General features: G+C 37.2%; 1 protein-coding gene across 2 annotated transcripts; it reads right to left on the reverse strand.

Moving 5' to 3' along the window:
• Positions 1-938: 938 nt before the first annotated feature.
• lmln (leishmanolysin-like (metallopeptidase M8 family)) lies at positions 939-13,404 on the reverse strand. 2 transcript variants are annotated; one of them, XM_046845983.1, is made up of 18 exons: positions 13,139-13,404; positions 9,412-9,509; positions 9,299-9,329; positions 9,106-9,188; positions 8,870-8,987; positions 6,597-6,775; positions 6,196-6,301; positions 5,974-6,068; positions 5,759-5,876; positions 5,549-5,656; positions 5,080-5,156; positions 4,735-4,845; positions 4,357-4,489; positions 4,103-4,262; positions 2,807-2,937; positions 2,480-2,690; positions 2,275-2,380; positions 939-2,192 (listed from the first exon to the last, which is right to left on the reverse strand). In XM_046845983.1, exons 1-17 carry the CDS (start codon positions 13,244-13,246, stop codon positions 2,280-2,282), a joined length of 1,968 nt encoding a protein of 655 aa, XP_046701939.1. In that variant the 5' UTR covers positions 13,247-13,404; the 3' UTR covers positions 939-2,192; positions 2,275-2,279. The 2 variants fall into 2 exon arrangements, with proteins under 2 accessions (XP_046701939.1, XP_046701938.1); XM_046845982.1 differs by having other exon boundaries at positions 939-2,380.
• Between the last annotated feature and the right edge of the window lie 9,640 nt (positions 13,405-23,044).

Here is a 23,044-nt window from a genome sequence, read left to right on the forward strand (position 1 = left end):
TGGTGTATGTATGGAGCAAACGTTTACACGTACTTGCAAAAACAAAACAAAAAAAAACGCGTTTAATACAAAACATTATGAAATGAGGCAAAGCTTAAACAAAAGCTCAGGTATAGAGCAATCTCAGCAGGAGTCACTAAATGATTTTTCTGGAATTCAAAAGGACTCGTGCATGAGTAGAATGGTACATTGACCAACAAAAACAACAAGAAAAAAAAAATATTTGTTAATAGCTACATCATTAGCATATTTAATGCAAACTGAAATCTAATAGCTAAAAATGTTACCAAATAATATAAATGAGTTACAGATAAAACATACTGGTCTACAATGCCACTTCTGCATCTGTTTGTGATATGTGCCATGTTTAACAATTTTATTTATTATTAGTCAAAATATAAAAAAAAAAAAATTGATGAAATGAAAAATGGACAGTGACAATTCCACTCTACCTTCAAGTAATACATTTTGGGAGAGAGAGAGAGAGAGAGAGAGAGAGAGAGAGAGAGAGAGAGAGAGAGAGAGAGAGAATTAGACCTCTGGGATTATAAGGCTTATTCAGTTATATATATTACAGTATAAACTGCACAAACACTGTACTGCGTTTACATAAAAAGCAGTTATAAACCATTAGTGTGGCTGGATTTATTTTCTATTCATTGATGAAAAAAATGGGGGGAAAAAGTCAGCAAAATAAGTTAGTGATGCTTAAACATAAATGATACAGTGTCACTGCACTATATGTTGTGAAACGACGACACAGAAAACTGAATATTGTTTGATTGATTCAAGCTGCCACATTTTAAACTTGTATTAGTGAATAAATGATAATGAACAGAAATGTTATATTTGTTAAAAAAAATCAAGCAAAATAAATTTATAAATTATAAAACAAACTTTAGAAAAAAAAGACAAATAAATGTAACTTACAATTTAGATAATATAAAGACTACTGATACTTTTATTCTCATCTTCAACACTAACATTCTGTTCACAGGGGAAAAAATGCAGATTCTCATGAAAATAATCGTTCAAATTTGTAATCTGACATTTCTACAAATGATTAAATGCTTTTGCACAGTGTTATGTCTTCACCCAATGTCAGATATCTGGCAGTTGCTCAGGTTTTATGCAAACTGTATGGTTAGAATCTAAATAAAAATAAAAAAATAAAAAAAATAAAATAATTCTTCATTAAGAACAACCAGAGTCTGGTACAGCAGTTTAAAAGACAAGCTATAAACTCAGCGTACGATGTGCTGGGCCGTTCAACACATTATGACAAATAATAAAAAGCTAAATATTTTAACTACTTATGAGAAAATATAAAAAAAACCTTACATGCCCCAAACTTTCAAGCTGAGAACTGGTCTTTTATGTGATAGAATGATTATAACAGCAATGCCATTTTGGACTGAAAGTGAAAATAATAACACGTTTAGACACACATCAGACATTAATAACTAGACATTTAAGGTTAAAAAAAAAAAAAAAAAAAATTAAAACCAGTACTAACAGGGAATTACAAATGTGCATGAAAACACTGCAAAACTGACCTAGTGCATCGCTATTGGGTTTTCAGATTAGTGCAGCAGTTGTTATATTAAATCATTCTGTCAAGTCTGATCAAAATGTACAATTTGAAAGCATCGGACACAGTTTAATACACTGTTTTCCTTAAATAAATATCAAAACCTCTTAGTAAATATCTCTATAAAAAGAGAAAGCATGAGCTACTTAAGATTTTTTTTTCTTTCTTCTTTTCTCACAGTACATGCCAATTCAATTCAAACAAACAATTCCATTAAATGTAGAGCTTGGACATTTCACCTTAAAGAGGTTTCTCCTGGATTTGTCTGAGCCACTTCATATAGACACACGACACACATCCACATTCACTGATCCACAACTAATACGCACTGGCCATTATAAACATTCACTCTGGGGGAAAATAAAAACGCTACAGGTCCACCGGAGATATGTAGAACTCGACAAAAATTAGCACCAGCATTTTTGAAGGTCACCTGCTGCACGCCTGCCTGGACGACTATGGCTTCTGGTCTTAAATACGGCTGACTGGCACTTGATATCAAGACGGCGCAGTTCATGGCTTTTTCCATCCGACTTTAACTGCGGCCTTCATGTTCGCAGGAGAGAGACGGTGGTACAGAGATACGTTAACTCTGCTTTCCCTGCAAATATAAGAATCTCAGCAGCAGGCCTGAGGCAGAAGGTTGCCCACATCCCACCTTCATACACCCCATCAAAACTGACCAATTTTAATTCCTCACACACAGCATGCAGCCCACCAGCAGTGGAATAAGGTTGAGCAGGAGCCGCCACAATGTCACCACCAAGCCAGAAGAGCTGGAGCATGGGTCTGAGGAAAGCACAATGTTCTCGCTCATTCAGTACAGTCTAATTTAAAGACAATTATTGAGAATAAAATGGCAGGAAGTAAAAGGGAATCTGAGCGTACCTATCCGAACAGTGCGAGTAGTGTTGATTGGTGGGAGCTCGTGAGAAAGAGGACAGTGGCTGCAGAAGTTTGAGCAGGCAGGACAGATCAGCTGCCCACTGTACACCCACCCATTCATCCTCACGTTCACATTAAGCACCTGGCCAGCATGTACACACAGGAAACTCTGATCCTGCAGCCATACCTGTAAACCCTCTTTTGAGCACGATGTCTGGGGAAACAAAACACTAGATGACTGCCCAACCTTAAAGGCAACATGGACGTTTAAAGAACAAAACATTTTTTATTGAAACATTCGATTAAAACAAATTGAAAAACTGGACACACCTTATAGCAGCCACTTCCCCAGTCTGGGTAAGTCATGCGCTTATTGCACTGTTCCATTACAAAGGCTGACTTCTGGTACAGACACACAGAGTCAGGACCGTATTCTTCAGCCGCATAATTCCTCCACGAGTCTGCAGTGAGAAAAAAAAAATCAAAGAAATGTAAATCAACTTCTTGGTTCTCTTTATTAATTCTATATGTCTATTTTATTTGATCAATATCTTATTTTATCGCTCGGATCATCGCTGTCCTGATTACTCTGAACATCCCATTCGAGAGTTAGTTCTGACTTTGCTGTTTTACTCTTCTTGGAAAGTTTTCCGAGATTTTGGAGCATGACGATTCGAATATGTGATCAAACAATCACAAGGCTTATTCAGCTGGATATAGTATTGATATTGTATATTTTGACACCTCTACATTAAAAAAAAAAATCTAAGTACATTTAATTAATTATTTACTTTTACAATTTTAGAGTCTTCTTGCAAAAAGGTAGAAACAATCAGTATATATATATATATATATATATATATATATATATATATATATATATATATATATATATATATATATAAAATAAATAAATAAATAAATAAAATTAAGTATTAAACCAATTGCTAGCTAAGTGTGCTTCAAACTTCACAGGTCAATTCACTGGATATCTACATGCTACTGTAAATCAGGGACCGGTACTGAGCCACTGATCATTTGGGCTGCACCGAAAGAATAAAAACTTTTTAACTGCTACTTTATTTTTTTATTTTATTGACTTTCACAGTCTGCAGGGTGTTTTGTTTTTTTAAAACATGACCATTCAACCTCCCACTAATTCTGCTTTATGGTGCGCCACATCTTCATTATATACGTCATAATGATATTAATAATTAAATCATATTGTATAATATAATATTGACGTTATTGCATGTATCACCCACAGCCCCCATACCCACCCACCCCGGTCCCTTGAAAAACTGTCTTGCGTGAAACTGGCCCGTGATATTAAAAAAGGTTTTTGGGACAGATGTTGTAAAATAAAGGCATACTGTAAGCCTGTATTCAATTTGTTAGCTGTTCAATTTGAGTTTGTAACCCAACATTAAAATGCTATAATGTAAACTCTTTGCCAAGAAACAAACAGAATAGAAGATTTGAAAACTATGCGTAATGGAAAATTGCAAACTTTTGTCATGTAAAGCGTGATGAAGTCAAAACAAAGCAAAGCTGCTGATAGTACCCGTCATGACCTGTGCACTAATGCTAAAGGACCACAAGAGATGGACAAGGCTGGTGTCTCACCTGGCTGGTTTTCCTGAATTCTGCAGAAGGAGCTGCGTTGGTACTCTCCACTCAGATGCCAGCTGAACTCCTGACTGAAGGGGCAAAAGTCTGCAATCTCCACTGAACCTCCATAAAAGGGCAAATCTCCTTCAGCCACTCCGGCTATACGATCAAAATACTGTGTATAGCAGCACAGTTAGAATTACCCAACACAAACAAAGTGCAGATTAACTGTACATTGTCCTAATATTTCTACATCGTTTATATTCTACCTGATATTCTTGAGGCAAAGGCTGAAGATACTTCTGCAGATTGCATACAGCCACAGCTAGCAGGTCCTGCCTGCAGGAGAGCTGTAGGGGCATGCCTCGTACAGAGTCACAGTATGGGCTCACCGTGGGCTTCCTGCACATAAACGATTCATCAACAACTTTACTGTAGTACCACTGATCTATAATATTTTACCTAGCTGTCTATCTCCTGAAGTTATACTGTGGTTTTGTCTAAAATCAAGTGCGTTAAATATAAATGATAAAATGACTATACATTCCTACAAAATAAAGAACTATGAGCAAGGCGATAGAACAATAAATCAGCCTGGATGAGGGGTAGCATCTAGATGCAACAGGTATACTTTATTTATAACTTACATTTTGCGTTGCTGGTCAATCCAGAATTTGCAGCTTTTCATCACAAAGTCACAGCCCAAACCTTTGCCCCATTCTAAGTCTTCAGCCATGCTGTAATTAGCTCTGTACCACCTAACGCAAAAAAACAAAAAAAAAAAAACAAACGTGTCAAGCAAGAAACCATCATATACAGTACTTATACAGTACATATACGTTTACTTCAATGGAACTAAGAGGCCCAAACTTGCTCTAGACTTACAATGCCCCTGTGAACAACGCAAGACGCAACTCCACCACATACTGCTCACAGAATTACAATTAAAATGCCACGGCTCCACACTATATAACACCTGTATTCATATTCACCCTGTGTCTTCCATTATAGCCAGCGTTATCCTGGAAAAAACTCTGTTCTGTGTATGAGACCCAGTCATCGCTTCGTTCTGTTGAGATAAAAATAAAAATGGGCTAATTACACATCCATCGATTCAAATATCAATTCAGTTTATTAATACAGGGTTTTTAAACAATAAAATTTGCCCCTAAGCAGTTATACAGAAATTCAGATGGAGATTTAAATCCATAACAAGCCAGAAGTGACAGTGGCGAGAATAACTCCACAAGAAGAAGGACTAAAGCTGGTTGACTATAAAGGACGCTCAATCAATAAAAACAAGACCCTGAAATCAGATTCAAACTCACCTATTTAAAAGTTAGAAATTTAACAAATGATTTTTTTAGAAATCTTTTCTGATGCTCATTAAATATTGTAAATATTAAGCATTCAATGGTAAATATTAAGCATTCGATGGTATATGAATCGATAAATATTTGCCTCTAGTAAGCGTTTTTCCCAGTGATTCAGCTCTGTGCCCATGCCGCCTTGGTTTTCCAGCTCCATGCCCTCGAGAATAGGGCATTTAAAATGTCTCCGAGCTTCTTCCTGATAAAACACGACATGGCAAAACTAAGCAAAGCTGAGAGCCTGTAACAATTGGTGTAAAAACAATTCCTTATAGAACAAAACAAAAATTTAGACACTGACTACAACCCGTGGTGTGACCATTAGATGGACCTCGTGTCGAATCATGTGACCTCCACGGATGTCCCATAATCGTGTCGCGCTCTTTATGACTTTTTCACTCCATTGATATAGGCCCAAACTGGAGCAAATACAAACGTTCAAAATATAGAAAACAAGAATGTACCAAGTGAAACACTGTATAACCATAATGCAGATGAACACAGAATAAACATTACCTTTCATTAAAGGCTGGTAAGCCACTTGCAAAGCGTGGAGTCAGAGGTTTCCCGTCGTCGTCGTGGTAAAAGGCGAAGAGCCCAGCTGAAAAACCCTGCATGTGTAATACACGATGAATGAATATTCCGACTAACTTGACAAAAGAGAGTAGTATGGGAATCGGTAGAGGATAGTAGAGGAATCAGAATAAGGTAGCTATTAGACGGATCTACTGTGCTCACCAAGGCATGCATGATCTCGTGCTTGACAGTGGACAACATGCCCTCAAACTCTTGGGGTTGGGTTGAGATCATACTTGGACACAAATTTGCATATCCTGCAATGGGCCTAGAAAAAAACATCAAATATCACTGATCACTACTATTCCTGAGGCATATAAAGACTTTGTCATGAATATATAAATGTACAATACTAAGCCACTTCTAAGAGAGGTAGTGGAAAAAAGGAAATAAAAGAGAAAAGGGAACAGAAAAAAGCATTATATACCAAAAAGAACAAGCATAATAAGACATAATCAGTACTGTCACCTGATTATTACTGAGGTTTGTCATACTTGAGATTTCTGAGACTTAAAATGAATGTTTCTAATGGTGTAAATAAATCTGGTACATTCTGGGTTTACCTGTCTAGTTCTGCCTCCAGTTGGCAGTATGCCGCATAGGCCACAATGTTTTCTTGGCCGCAGCGCTCTGTGGTCACCCCGCTCACATACAGGACAAAATCTGCCCCTTCAATACCCTCACCATCTGGAGGTCCGTGTGGCCCACATAATTTCCACGTGTCGCTGCACACTCTGCATTGCTGCACAAAGATAAACGTGTCGCAACAAATCAGCCAATGGGTGACCACGTCACACCACACTGTCCTTGACTGCTTTCCTTTCAAATATATACTTTTTGTGATTTATCCCTCCTACAGATCTTGAAAACATTTTCAAGAAATGTTTATTGATTAAAAAAAAAAAAATAAAAAAAAAAGACAATATATTTCAACTGCAATCAGAGGTTTTCCTGCAAAGGTTCATACTAGAGATGGTTACCAATGGAGACTTCTTCCCAAAATGCTCAAGAAACGTCTCCTCAGAGCACATCCTCACAAACCGTTACTTATGTGACCCCGTGTAAGACGTTGCAATATAAATGGTGACCTTTTGAAAAAGAACTTTAGTATATAAACACAAACCTGTGATTTTCCTTGCGGCCAACCTACTGTTAAATCTGCTGTTACAAAAAAAATTAATCAAAACCCTCATCCCAACCCAATCATACACACAAATATATTAAACTGCATTGTAGTATAATATTGTAGAAGAAAGTGCATTTGATAGAACCCAGACTAACACACTTAGGGGAGAGAGAGGGGAGAGGAGAGGAGAAAAATACAAATAAAAGAGGTGATATTCAGTTCTTGACTATGATGCAGGAGCAGTGGTGTACAGTAAGGATGTAAATGTAATTCGTTACTGTACTTAAGTACCGACTATTAAGCGCACCCAAATATAAGCCGCACCCACTGAATTTGTTTATTTCGAACATAAATACGCTGCACCTGTCTACAAGCCGCAGGTGTCTACATTGAAACTAATGAACTTTACACAGGCTTTAATGAAAGACAGTGTCTGTTACACGGCTTGTATCTAAACAGTAGCCTACCAAGAAAGTCATTGTTCACTGTCTTCCTCCTTCCTTTCACAACTATTTCTCTCTGGAGTTTATCTTTTGGCATCATCGTACGTTTAAAAATCACCATCGGTGAAGCTTTTCTCCCGATGCCCTGCAGCTCCGAACACAGGTGAAATGTGTTTTTTAGTGCCCGGTTGTTTTCAGCATGTTGAATGATTCGCATTTCCTGTAGACAGTCCGAGTGAGCGGCAGGTCAAACGTCAGAGGAACCTCATCCATATTTATGATGTGGTGCGGCCTGATTCAGTGGGAGCGCATCTGATTTAATATAAAGAGTTTCATTGGTTCACCTGAACCCGTTTAGCAATTTCATTAGTCTAATGTTATGGGATTCAGTTTTTTGGCTTGAAGTTTGTGAAACCGTGAAAAACCCAGGAAAAATCCATTAATTAGCCGCTTCATTGTTTAAGCCACGGGGTTCGAAGCGTGGGAAAAAAGTAGCGGCTTATAGTCTAGAAAATACGGTAGTTTTTTCACGTATCTGCAATTTACTGAAGTATTTCCATTGGGGAGATTTTTTACTTTAACTTCACTACATTTTAAAGCCAAATGTCACTTTTAACTCAACTATATTTTGTGAAACCAGGCGTTCCTTTTTATTGATGAGTAGATACAAACTTTTATTAATAGTGTGGGGAGTGAAGTTTTGAAAAAGACCCGATGAGAATACCGTGAGATTTTAAGACAGGAGAGTCTGAGCGGCAGGAGTGTGTTTGTGTGAGAGAAAGATAGAGCGAGAGAGAGAGCGAGAAAGAGCGAGAGAGAGACAGAGAGAGAGAGAGAGAGAGAGAGAGAGAGAGAGAGAGAGAGAGAGAGAGAGAGAAAGAAAGATAATATGGTTATAATATGACATTACAGCCATAATAAATCATAGTACTTTGGATACTTAAGCACATTTGAAGGCAAATACTTTTGTACTTTTACTCAAGTGAATGTTTAAAGGGACCCTTTTACGTTTACTGGAGAAATATTTTACCTACTGCATCTCTACTTTAACTCAACTACATGCTTTGTGTACTTTGTCCACCGCTGTGCAGGAATATGTGAGGGAATTACATCAGCGTTTCAGCATCCAATCAGACACACATAACCTCAGCAGGATCTTAAGTAGGATTACAGCTTAACGCTCATCATTTGGGATGGAACATGGGTTAGTACATACATGACACAGACTAAACCCAGCAAGCACAATGAAGAGAAACATCTAACTGACCTGTAAATGCTGCTCCGGCACGATAACCGGTCCGCATTTTGTGATATTCGCACAAGCTTCTTGGCAATAGCGATGGGGCTCGTCTTTTTTCCGCAGATATTGGTTTGTTGCGCATTGTCTGAACGAGACAAATGTAATTTCTAACATGGTTACAGACCTTCCCAGGTGCCCAAGTGCAAGCGCATATTTAAGACTAATCATAAGCAGAAGGTCATGTAGAAAGGAAAATGATTTACCTGCTTAATAACACAGGACCTGCCTGCCTACGCACCCTGAAAGCTCTCTGGAGATAATCAATAGCTTGTGGGAAGAGTTTGTCCTTTCGAATAAAAAAAAAAACAAAACAAAAGAGATTGTGTATTATTTACATGCTTCATCAAACTTTATCTACTATTAAGAGGAATTTGATACAGTTGCAACAGCACACACCTTCACTAGACTGCTCTTGTCCTCATCTAGCCTGGTGAGTAAACAGACACATAAAGTTTACATTACAGTCACACAGACTCACATTATCATATCTGATTATATTAAACACTTACACTTCCAAACTGAAGTCATAAACAATTTGTATCTTTAACTGCTTTTCAGTGCTTCTTTTTGTCAGCCTCCCTGGTTTCAGGTAGACATCATGTATCACCTGGAAGAGAAAAAAATATATAAATAAAAAACACAGTAAGACATGATATTTTGTCTGTGAGAATATGACCAAAACTACAACAACTACACAACTAGATTAGTACTTTTTAACAAAGTTCTAACACAGGTAAGGAATAAATGCCAGTAGCAGATGTAAACTGTAGTGTGATTTGAGCGTTTAGTCCATTTAACTGAGCACTGTTTCCTCAGGGACCATTATTACTGACGCACCACCCGCTAAACTCTGTTCTGGACAGGTAACACAGAGGACTGCAGAATGAAAAATGGTGGAACGGAGAGAAAACATTGAGGGGTGAGGAGAAGATTTAGGCCAAAGAAAACAACAGAAAGATTCCAAAGTTTGGGATCATTTCAAACTAAAACAGAAAGAACACACAGTACAGTGCGTTTACTTTTTTGTAGTTAATTCATTTTTATATTTTTATTTATGATTTTTGTATTTATGCATTTTGATGTAATATGGCAATTAAATGCACTAAATTTTAAGTTTTCACACATATCCTTGTATGCGTTTTTCAGCAATTAAAATGTTTTATTTTTCTAAAAAGGAAACAAATGACTTGTTCAACTTAAGCGACCCGCCTTATTTTCTCTTGTACATTTAATATTGCGCCTTAATAAAGAAAAAACACTAGCAGCCCTAGACTCGACCTGGAATCATTCCTGCGTGTGTCGAAACAAACTGTTTTTAAAGTATTCAAAATCATGTCTCCAATATATGGTTAAACTTCATTTAATCAATATATCTAGCTTGTAATACTATACTGATACTGATACTAATACTATACTGTTTACATGCTGTCTTTTGCACCTCTTGACTGCTGCTGTTTTTTGCACTACATTGTTCTGGTTATATTCACTCCCGGGTATAGTTTTTAGGTTTACTGGTCGGCGCTATATTTGGTCTTATATTTATCTTGTCTTGTGTTGTGTTGTCTGTCTGCACTGTCTGTACTGTTTTTTGTCTGCATTGTTTGCGCTAGGTTGCACTCGACGCACTTTATGTAGCTTTGTGTTGTGTTGTAGCTCTATGTCGTTTAGTGTAGCACCAGGGTTCCCGGAGGAACCTTGTCTCGTTTTTACTGTGTACCACTGTGTATAGAAGAAATGACAATAAAAGCCTCTTGACTTGACTTGACTTGTATCTATACTTAGTTGCCTCACAACAGCTCATCTGCCGTTATCGTTGCTTTTCACCCGACTCTAAACTATCTAAAATATAGCATAGAACCACAAAGTGTATGTGCTGCTGGCAAAAGTGACCAAATGATCATTGGTAAAAAGCTGAAACGTGATTAACCCCTACGAGTCTACGGAACCGCATGTCCCACACCTGTTACTGCATACAATCAGGATATGGGGGGTGTTGACTTGTCTGATCAGCTCCTGAAGTCCAACACCGCACAGCACAAAACCATGAGTGGTACCGAAAGCTCTTTTTTATAAATCCTCAACATTACCGCCACCAACTTTAACTTTTACATAATACGCAAATAACTTAACTGCAACATGAGCCATAGGCTATTAACGGATCGGTGTATTGCATTGCTTTTGGTGTGTCACCAAATAAGACCAAATAAATAACTACAAATGACAAAGGGTCTCCTCAAAATCCTTCTTTTTGTTTCCACAGTGCAATTCCACCTTGAAAGACCCATTACGAGGTTGGTCATTGACTGGCCATCTGTGATAATACATCAATATTCATGCCCCTCGCGTACAGCCTTTCTGAAACAGAAAGTGTCGCACAAATGCACATCAATGTATTCTTTTATGTCAATGTATAAACAGAATGATCCTCAGATAAAGAACATTTTAAAGTTTGTGAAAATGTACTTAAATATGTGTTGTACGGACCTAATTTTAATGGACCTCGATGTCCCTAAAATGTTGTTTTCTGAATGAACACGTTTAAACTTGATCACGTCCAAAAAAAAAAAAAAAAAAATCTGCATGTATGTTACTCGCATACATTTTTGTCGCAGAACTCGAGTTGAATATAGTGCAGTGCAAGTTTTACAATTAAGATGCTACAGATATTTCAAAACATCTACAGCATCCCAAAAGCTATTAGACATCTGCGAGTTGAAAACAGATGAAAACATATGAGCAACTACAATGTTTACCCACAAATCAAATAAATTCTAATAAGTTGTGAGAAAACTGCTGTGTAATGCTGCAGCATAGGGTTATGTTCACACTACACATACAATATCTGGTCAGTAGTGGTCCAAATTCTAATTTTATATTTGTCACATACACATTTAAACAAAATACAACATGCAGTGAAATGCTTTTTACGACTGTCCAACATTTAAACATGAAAATAGAAATAGAACTTACATTACAAATAAAATAAATGAAAATAAAGTATAGAAATTATTTTTTTTTAAATGTATTTTAAAAGGTATAAAGTATAACTATAGAGTATATAAATGAGGTTAAGAATAATATGATGTATGCATACTCATTAGAAAAAACTATTATTTATAATATAAATATATATAGTCAGACTCACATCCATTTGCCTGGTGTGGGAGCGGTTAATGATTTGTTTACAATAACCAACATACAAAAAACAATAAGGACTTCAATAATCTTCTACAAATTGCATAATTTTTTTCAAAAAACATTTTGTAGATTTAAAGCCTGGAATCAAAATGGACTTCAGCTCGGCTGTAGAAAGGAGCGCAACACGAGGGTGTGTGTACCTACAGTGATCACATATTAGGATTAGCTCAGTGAGCCTTATCTAAACTTGACCATCATCCATGTTCACTTCCATAATGTCACTTGAATTCACCCCAGTGCTCCTCTCGTATGTGCAATGTTTAAAAAAAAAAAAAATGAAAAATGCTTTTTGAAAGATGCTTTTATTTTTAATATTCTTTCTTTGCATATTCCGGCTTGTTAGGAAGATGTGGTCAGAGCGAAGGGTCATTCATGATACAGTGCCCCCTGGAGCAGAGAGGGTTAAGGGCCCAAGCGTGGCAACTTGGCGGTGCTGGGATTGAAACCACCGACCTTCTAATCAGAGTCCTAATCTTTTATTTCAAATACTTTGTGCTGTTATGTGAATTTTGTTCTTGGATGAATAAAGTTATCGATCTATCTATCTATCTATCTATCTATCTATCTATCTATCTAATAATTTCTGTTTATCAATCTATCTTTTTTTTTTAATCTATCCAGCTGTCTGTTTATCTATCTATCTATGTCTGTCTGTCTGTCTCTATCTATCTATTCCTATTTTTGTCTATCTATCTTGCAGTATATTTGTCTATATATATGCCTTTGTCTGTTTGTCTGTCTGTCTGTCTATCAAACTATCTGTCTATACATCTGCCTTTTTGTCTGTCTGTCTGACAGCTTCAAAGACTAAATAGCCAATAAATTGGTAGGAATAGTAAATAAAATTGGCATCTCAGTGGATTAAAAAAATCAGAATGACTGAAGAGAAATCAGATCAGAAATGATGAAGGTGGGAAGGAATATACTGTAGTGTAGCTCATCATCAGGAGACATAAAGAACAGCTGGACAGCCATCTAGATTACTGAAGCTATACAAGTGAATGAATATACTGTTACAGTGAACTGCAGTGTTCATACCTCTGAAGGCGAGGGCACTTTGTGGCTACACGTGTGACAGTGTGTGTGGACGAGCAGAAAGCAGAAAACCCAGAGAGACACACAGAGTCTCCAGCAGCCTGCAGCCATCGCTTCACTGCAGCCGGAAAGCCCACCTCCAACCCGGCCTGATATTCCTCTTCTGCCCGCTGTACAGCTGCACTTTTATCACTCATACCTCACCCGCACACACGCGCTTTCTGCCCAACACACATCCATCCGTCTCCCACCCACTGCCCATTCCCACACCCCGGCTCACACAACGGAAAGAGGAAAATGCTCCTGTAACACCATACAAACAAACATGGCGCTGTTGTATTCAAAATAAGAGTCTACAAGAAGTCATTTAGAATGAAATACTGAAACATTTCATATAAATAAAATATTTTTACATATTATATTAGGTAATGATTACATATATATATATATATATATATATATATATATATATATATATATATATATATATATATAATTTAAAATGTTTACTCAACTCACCATAGTGCAAAATCAGTACGAGCTTCATTTATCGATGCATTAAAAAAAAACGACTTAAACAAGTGCGGGGCAAATGGCAAAGGCGGAAGTGATAATTTTTCAAAATAAAACACCCTTAACACAGGTTAATAAAATGAAATAAAAAATAAAATAAAATGGTTTATTTTTTTCCTGGTGGTTGAGGACCACTGATTTAGCCTACTTCCCTATATGTGGCTTTATACATTACTAAATACTTAATGCAGCCTGTCACATGGCAGTTCCGCTTTATAATCCAATGGCTTTGATTATTTATTTATTTTGTAACAGCACACCTTAGATTTTTCTTTAACATGGATGTCCAATCTTTTCCACAAAGGGCCGGTGTGGGTGCAGGTTTTCATTCTAACCAGTCAAGCGCTACACCATGATTAAAAATGAAAAGCATTAGATTATGAAGGTAGAATTTGATCTGGACTTGATTGGTTGGAATGAAAACATGCAGCTACACCAGCCATTAATGGAAAAGATTAAACATTCCTGTTCATAATCTATATTTGTTTCTCATCTTCTTAACTGCAAAACATAGAAAAAAAAGGAAAGCTTATGAGGTGATGACTTTTAGGTCCGGATAACCATAACAAACTTCAAAGACATTCTACAAGAAAATTCTACATGAATAAAAAGCAATAACTGTGTGAAAATGTGTTGTTCTGTATAAAAACTACTACATTTAAAAAGTGGTTTGTGGCACAGACAAATCAAACACCTCATGTTGCTAAAAGCATTACAGCACCCTGTCAGTGATTTTTCTCCCTTTAATTTTTTTTATAACTGCATTCTCTGTGCTTTTACTCCCCTACATTATCAACATAAACCTAGAAGAGAAATAATTACCACTCAGGTTGCTGATTTTTAAAAGATTTAATACAGAGACAGGCATGGTTATAAACTGTTACTTTATTCTAAGTAATTATCTCAATCTCAATAAAATCACATGGGTAAACACATGAAAAAAGGGAATATGTATTGAGTGATTAATATATTTGTTTATATATGTAAAGCAAGGTATTAGAAAGAGAATGAAAGATGATCAGGGAGTTTGATCCAAGAGGATCTTTATGCACTCTTTAGTCACCAAAGCTGCAGCTGCTGCCAGAGGTCCTGCTATGATCACAATATTGCAGAATTAATTATACACAACTGTGTTAATCTTTATTATTCCTAATTATCATTCTTTATTAATTATTATTATAGTTTTTTAGCAAAACACCACTTTGGTGTATCTTATCCTATCCTTACCATGCAGTCTATTTTTTTTGTCATCTTAGCAATGCCCATGGTGATGTCCATGGTGAGGTCCATGGTGATGCCCATGGTGAGGTCCATGGTGATGCCCATGGTGAGGTCCATGGTGATGCCCATGGTGAGGTCCATGGTGATGCTCGATGTGATGTCCATGGTGAGGCCCGTGGCCATGAGGTGGCCATTGTGGCTGATGAGGTCCATGTGGGTGATGAGGCCAGTGACCATGGGGATGCCCAGGTCCTCCTGGAAAAAAGCCTGGGTTCACTGGTGGATTACAGGGCCCTCCCCAGTTTGGTGGGCATGAGCCTGGATTCAGAGGATAAGGACTATATGGATAGTTGGGGTTCATGCTGTTGCCAGTCCAATACTTCTTCCCTAATGATGTTAAACACACAATTATGTATGGCAATATCACAAACACAGATATCTAATAGTTTAAGACAAAGAAAAAAAGATAAATTAATCAATGAGTGTGTGAAAATTAATTTACTAATACAAAAATCATAATGTGGAAATATTCAAGTAAAATATCTGTCTGTCTACATTCTTTTTTTTTCTTTCTTTTGGCTGCTCCAACTAGAGGTCGCCACAGCGACAGTCTCCATATGCCCCCTGTCCTCTACATCTGCTTGCTTTAAACCAACTACCTGCATGTCTTCCCTCACTACATGCCTAAACCTCCTCCTTGGCCTTCTTTTTTTCCTTCTTCCTGGTGGGTCCATCCTCAGCATTATCCTACCGATAAACTAAACTTTCCCTTTCACTCTTGCAGATACTCTTCTATCACAAATCACTCCTGCCACTCTTCTCCACCCTGCCTGCACTCTTTTCTTCACTTCTCTAACACACTCTCCATTACTTTACACTATTGACCCCAGGTACCTATACTTCTCCACCTTCTCCACCTCTTCTCCCTGCAACTGCACCACTCCACTGCCCTCCCTCTTATTTACACACATGTATTCTGTCTTACTCCTACTGACTTTCATTCCCCTTCTCTCCAGTGCGTACCTCCACCTCTCCAGACTCTTCTCAACCTACTCCTTACTCTCACCACAAATCACAATATCATCCACAAACATCATAGTCCATGGAGACTCCTGTCTGACCTCGTCCGTCAACCTGTCCATCACCACTGCAAACAGGAAAGGGCTCAGAGCCGATCCTTGATGCAAACCCACCTCCACTTTGAACCAGTCTGTCGTTCCTACTGCACACTGTCCTCATACATGTCTTGCACCACCCTCGCATACTTCTCTGACACACCTGACTTACTCATACAATACAACAACTCCTCTCTCAGCACCTTGTCGTAAGCTTTCTCTAAATCCACAAAACCACAATGCAACTCCTTCTGACCTTCTCTACACTTCTCCATCAACATTCTCAAAGCAAATAATGTGTCTGTAGTGCTCTTCCTCAGCATGAAACCATACTGTTGCTCACAGAATCTGTCTGTCTACATTATGGCTTTATATTTGCCTGTTATGTTTCTTTGCTATTTGTTCTTACTCTTCCCCTTTTTTTTTTTTTGGAGAACAACAAAAGAAATAAGACTGTATATCAGAAGCACAACTCACTATATACAATGATATATAAGTTAAAATTGTATGAAAGTAACAAACAAAAACCAAAGTTAGTCACATGATTTTGGCTCAGGATTAAGGACCATAATCATGACACCACATGCAATGGACATTGGAGGTTGGTTGACTAAAAGTCTACAAACCTACTGCTTCTGATCTACCTTTCAGTCTCTAAAGATTATTGTTTTGTCAAAAGTCGGATTTGTTTCTATTTATGATCATACAACCCCCATTTCTAAGACGAGAGGAAAGAGTGCATACCTTTCTTCTGAGCTGGTGGTTGTCTTGTTGATCAACTAGAAAAATACATACAGTGAGATTTATATTAATTAGTAAATATTTCCTCATTACAATATGTCCAGGTTTTGTTTTCAACGTTTTCAATGCCCACACATTAAGTTATATCTTATTAACTTTTACATATAGATTACTGTCATTAGACAAAACAACAATCTAATAAACAAGCAAGTAACAAAAAAAAAAAAAAAAAAAAGCAACAAAACCCAAAATAATAAATTCGAGCGGATAGATCAAACACACCTACCTGAACCTTAATGTCTCCAAAACAGTGAAACTGTTTATCAGATTTAACTTCCTGTTTTTTCCTTTTCAGTGCGCAAACGCGAAATCACTCACTGAATCACCCACCCACCAACTCACTCATTCACAAACAAACAAACAAACACACACTTTATTGTGTTATCTTCTCATCAGTGTCAGATACAAGCCACACTAACTGCTTTATAGTTTGTAACATGGCTTTTGAGAGATCGAGAGTCAAATAAAACATTTAAGTCGTAAAAACATAAATCACACCACAGCGACATCTGGTGACCATTAGGCGCACAATAAAGTCTCATTTCATAGACAATGATGAGTCTCTCATCATTGAGACTCATTGAGGGGGGGTTAGTCATGTGTGTGTGTGTGTGTGTGTGTGTGTGTGTGACAAATCACATGTCACATGATGCTCATGATGCTCGTAAAGGCCTGTCAGACCTGGGATCAGGGTTCGGATTTTTCAATTGTCAATTGTGTCTGATCGAAGAGCATTTCGAAACAGTGAGACGTAATAAAAGCACTTCCGGAGGAGTCACGTGACTTTAAAAAAAAAAAATTCCATTTCCATTTTTTTCCATTGTCCGGACAACGCCCAGAAACTTAATAAATCTCGACCCTGACGTCACTACGGTACAAACACAAAAGAGTAGAGTGTGATGTCAGAGGTAGCTTTCGCCATGTTCTCAGGGTCAGCCAGGGTTCATGCGCAATGTTAAAACTGTAAAAGTTTGCTAAGTTACAAATAAACAGATCTCTGTTAATGATCTATAAAATCGAAAAACGAGTGACCGTTGTGTTGTTATTAAATATAATGATTTAAGCTAACTTTAGACTGTGTAGATTAAATAAAATGTAAAAAAAAAATAAATAAATGATATTGAACAAACTGCAGAGCAAATACAAGTTCATGTATTTATGTAATATATAAATCTTTTATTGCAAGATGAGGATTGGAATAGTAAATAAGCTGCAGAGCAAATACTACATATGTTTATGATATATATTCATTTTATCTTTTTATTGCTTGATCCAGTGCTCGAATTGAGTCAAGTCTTATGTGGGGTCCCCAGTTGTTGGGGAGGGGGGGTCAACATATATGAAAAGAAAAGCAGCGGGCCTAAGACAGATCCATGTGGAACACCAAACTTTACCTCGGGGAGTGTGGAGAACTCACCATTTTAATCAACAAACATAGCGATCAGTCCAATAAGACCTAAGCCAGGAGAGAGCCGTTCCCTTTATTACAACAACATTTTCTATTCTAGCAAGTAGGATAGTATAATCAATCGTGTCAAAAGCCGCACTGATGTGGAGCAAAACAAGTAAAGAGACATGACCCTGATCAGAGGCCAATAGCAGGTCATTTACCACTTTAACAAGCCCTGTCTCTTTGCTATGATGAGGCTTTAATCCTGACTGATACATTTGAAAAATGGTATTTCCAAGTGGGTGTGAGCATAACTGAGCTACATCATCTAAAGTGTAATGGAAAGAGCTTGATGTTGTTAAATGAGCACTTCTTGCGTGGTATCAAAAACATAGACTAATGGTGTCAATGGGTGCAATTCCGACTGAGTGCTTCACCACGTCTGTGATTTAATCAGGAACAGCAAGTTAGAACAAAGAGCAAAATTGAAAGTCTGTGTTTGACATACGGCAATGAGTTGTTTGAGGTGTTTCAAGTGACGTGTGCTTCCAGAGTGGAAGAACATCACTGGAAGTCTACAAGAGTCCAGGAAGACCTTTAACGAGCTCAACCCTGAAAATGTCTAAACGATTCCACAACTTATCTATGATGATTGCTGGAGAACAAGCTACATAATCTTACTTCCACACCCACTTTACTTGCCAGATATAGCTCCTGTAGACTTCACCCTCTTCTTGATCAAGCTCAAAGGTCGTCGTTTTGACACCATTGCACAAATCCAGCACAAATCACAGAAGGTGCTTGACAAGCTTCGAAAAGAAGACTTCTGAGACACATTCTAGAAGTGTCAGAAATGCTGGGAGCGCTGCATTGCTGTGCAATGGGGACTATTTTAAAGGCAATTGTGTTTACACCGATAAATCAAGTACTTTCTTGTAAACAGAGGGAGTGTCAAAACATTTTGATTCCACCGTCAAAAAATAAATAAATAAAAAAATCGCCTTCTATTGTTCCTCTAACATACTTTTAGATGGATGATACGTTCTTCTGTGTCCTAAAAACTAGAATTAGATTACATTTATTAATGGAGACTTCAAAGCATTTAGCAAGTCGGTTTGGATTAGGCCGTCTGCCTATTGCCATTGATGTAAATGCTAATGTAGTTTTGAATTATTAAAAACACTAAAGCAAAGTACATTTACATTAATATTTTTGTGCTAACATTTGTTTAGAGTACTAAAAACATTTATATAGGTGCACTCTTTTTTGGATCCATCATGACTTATTATTTTATGCAGATCCACTTTCTTCTTTTTTCTCCACCAGGGGTCAGATCAGGTTTCTATTATTCAAATAAAGATCTTTCAATATTGTCATAAAAATTTGCTTGCTAGGAATTTCCTAACTTGTTTTGTACCTCAAATAAGAGCACTCCTATTGTATTTAATGTTCGTATTCCCAACATATGGAAAGGTTTGGTTTACTATTTAAATTTAGATTAGTTTCATCAGGTTATTCAGCTTGGTTGCATGTATGCACTGATAATTTAATGCAGTTAAAATACTAAAAAATAAAAGTTGGATGGACAAAGTATGAATAACATACACAAGTTATGTAAACCCACATTCAGCCATTTAATGTATTATGTATGTAGATACAAAGAGATTCTAGAAGATAATTTCAGAAAGTATTCATACCCCTTTATTAGTAATATTTACCTTATACTAAAGGAAATTTAATACATTTTATTTTCATACTATAGGAGGGGAATAATGGGATCTGAATACTTTCTGAATGCACTGTATATACATATATGATGTCAATGGTTTTCATTCACTGCTTGGGACAAGCTGTAGATTTGCTGATGTAGTATCTTCATACTTTAATCGGAGTCGGAACTGCTTGAAGAATGCTGTGGGAAAGATGGAACTCATTAAAGAGAATGTAATTCAATGCTGTTTTAGTCACACATCTGGTTGAGTTGCATTTGTGTTTATTTCTCTTGAGCATGTTCTATATTCTCACCTTGCCACCCTTTCCATGTTTCTTCTTTCCATGTTTGCCATGCCCATGGCCATGCCCGTGACTATGGCCATGCCCGTGACCATGGCCGCAATTTTGCCCTGGTCCGTAACCTGGCCCCTGGTTATAACCAGCATTTTGCCCTGCTGGATATGCTCCTGGGTACATAGGGGGATTGCATGGCCCTCCTGGATATGCTCCTGGGCCCATAGAAGGATTGTGTGGCCCCCCTGGATATGCTCCTGGGCCAATGGAAGGATTGTGTGGCCCCCCTGGATATGCTCCTGGGCCCATGGAAGGATTGTGTGGCCCCCCTGGATATGCTCCTGGGCCCATGGAAGGATTGTATGGCCCTCCTTGATAGGGTCCTGGACCTCCATACCCTGGCTGGTTTGGCGGTGGTGGTTGGTAAGGTAGGTTACCATAAGGAGCATTTGGTATGGGGCAAGGTTGTCCTGGCTGCTGTGGAAAGTTAGGGTTCATAGCTGAACCAGTGGGATTTTCCTCTGCAACAACACACACACACACACACAGTTGCATTTACATTCACTTATATGGATGAGAACATATTCAGTAATGCGGACATGTCATTTCACAAACTTTTTAATTTATAAACAAAATCAATAAATCTTCTGCCTAATAGATCACTAAATTTTATAATTTGTCATTTAATTTTCGAAGACCATAGATTCCTGCTATAAGCATCACTTCTAAATCCAACTGCTGTAATTAGATCACTTGAAGTAGCAGTTTTTAAAGTAGGGCCTGACATAGCCAGGAGGTCTGTGATTTTTTTTTCTTTTTCACAAATCACAACTCCACATGATCAGTTATCACATGTTTTAGGGTTCCTATAGTCATTAACCTATTTACATTTAAGCATTAAATAAACAGGTTTAATTTAAACCTCAATAATTAAAAAAAAAAAAACTAAAAAGATCAGGAATAAAATGCTCTAAGGCTTCATAAAGTAAATACTGAGCCCTGTATTGGATTATGTTCATAAATCTTTCCGGAGGGGATGCATGACATTTTACAGTCAAAGAGGTCCCTGTGTGCAAAAGGTTTGAGAACGCTAGATTCGTAGAATAAAAGCAGAAGCAGAAGTGAAAAGGAAATAACAGTATGATGAAATGTACAACGATACAAATATTAAATATTGACACCAGGCATCTCTTGTTGTTCCCTCTTATGAAGTTATTTTGAGTAGCATTAACTATAATATAGTGTATAATATTTGGGGTTGTTTAGTAGAAATTAACCTTTTGAATGTCACATCTTAAAATCTTAGGCCTATCCTGGGAACTCTGGATGTGAGGCAGGATTACACACTTTATGGAAGGCCAGGGTGACCAACTACGCACTCATTTATCACTGAGGCTGTCTATCCTATTTGTTACAGCTTTTTATTATTTAAGGTCTGCTTTATGCCTCTTGTCCTGAAGGACTAAACAGAGTTAATGGCAAAATTTTTTATAATGGATAGTAAGAACATTTTCAACTGTCCTTAATGAAGAGAGGGGACATGCAGCATTCGTTTTCATTAAATATTCAGCAGCTTGCTATCCCTAAACTGGACTGATCTGGCTGGCTGTAACACCTTCTTGCGATTCATAGTGCACAAAAAAAAATATAATCACGTCATTGAACACAGCAGATAACTGTGGTATGTTAATAATTGAAAAACAAAATCAATCCCAAAAAACTTTGGTTCATCTCATAGCTTGCTTGAAAAGTCCCTTTAATTATTAAGAAGGCCCAAATGCTTGTCACCAGAAAAACCATGACTCAGCCATAACAACCTTGTGCTGATGAAACACCTACAGGAGTTACTGACTAGCTAACATTCACATCAAAATCAACGTGAAAACTAAAGATTTTTTATTTATTATTATTTATAGGAGCTTCAATCTATTTCCATTTCACAGAATTAAAATGGATGCAATAACAAAAAAAAAAAGCATTCCCAAAATCAATATGGTGTCCCATATAATACATTTCAAAAGAAAGAGCAAGTATGACTTACCATAAAATGTTTTAAAATGGATTCAGTATTGCAGCAGGAAGCTTCCTGATGTTCAATGTGGTTTTATAGGAAGTCTGAGAGCTTTACTTCTGGGTGACTCCTCATATCCAAATCCTACCAATAGGAGAGCTGTATGTGTGTATGGGTGTAGTGTGGGTTTGACCGCTCGAGTCCATGCTGTAACATGGAGTTTGTGTTCTTGTCAGGAATGGATCATATATATATATAAAAAAGAGAATGCTCTTTGTTTAATCTATGAATTAAGCTTAAACAAAGGACTTGATGTATCAAATGAATATATTGTCATAAAAGGAAAGTTTTATTTAGATTTATCAGCTGCATAACTGCATATTCTATACAAAATGATTTGCATGTGTAGATGCATCTAAATAAAGTGAATAAATATTGTAAATAAGCAGAAATATTTGATTATTGGTTATGAGCACAGTTTGAAACACCCTTGTAAGCTTTGCAGTCTATACACCACCTTCCTGGAGTGACACGCTGCCAAACTGGTTTTAGGTAATACGCCAACACATGCTAGCACTCAAAAGCTATAAAGGATGCAGAAAGCTTAACAAGGCTTTATTGAGTTTTGCTTGTAAAGCTTTAAATGCAACCAATAGGAAAAGTATCAGAAACATTAACATTACTTCTAAAACCAAGCTTGTACACGTGCACACACACACAGACACCAGTATGTTTGAGGAACTAAATCTTCCGTTATGTAAATCTCTTTCATCACAAACCTAAAGCTAATC

This window comes from Silurus meridionalis, chromosome 3 (assembly GCF_014805685.1).
Source record: "Silurus meridionalis isolate SWU-2019-XX chromosome 3, ASM1480568v1, whole genome shotgun sequence".
Taxonomy (NCBI): Eukaryota; Metazoa; Chordata; class Actinopteri; order Siluriformes; family Siluridae; genus Silurus; species Silurus meridionalis.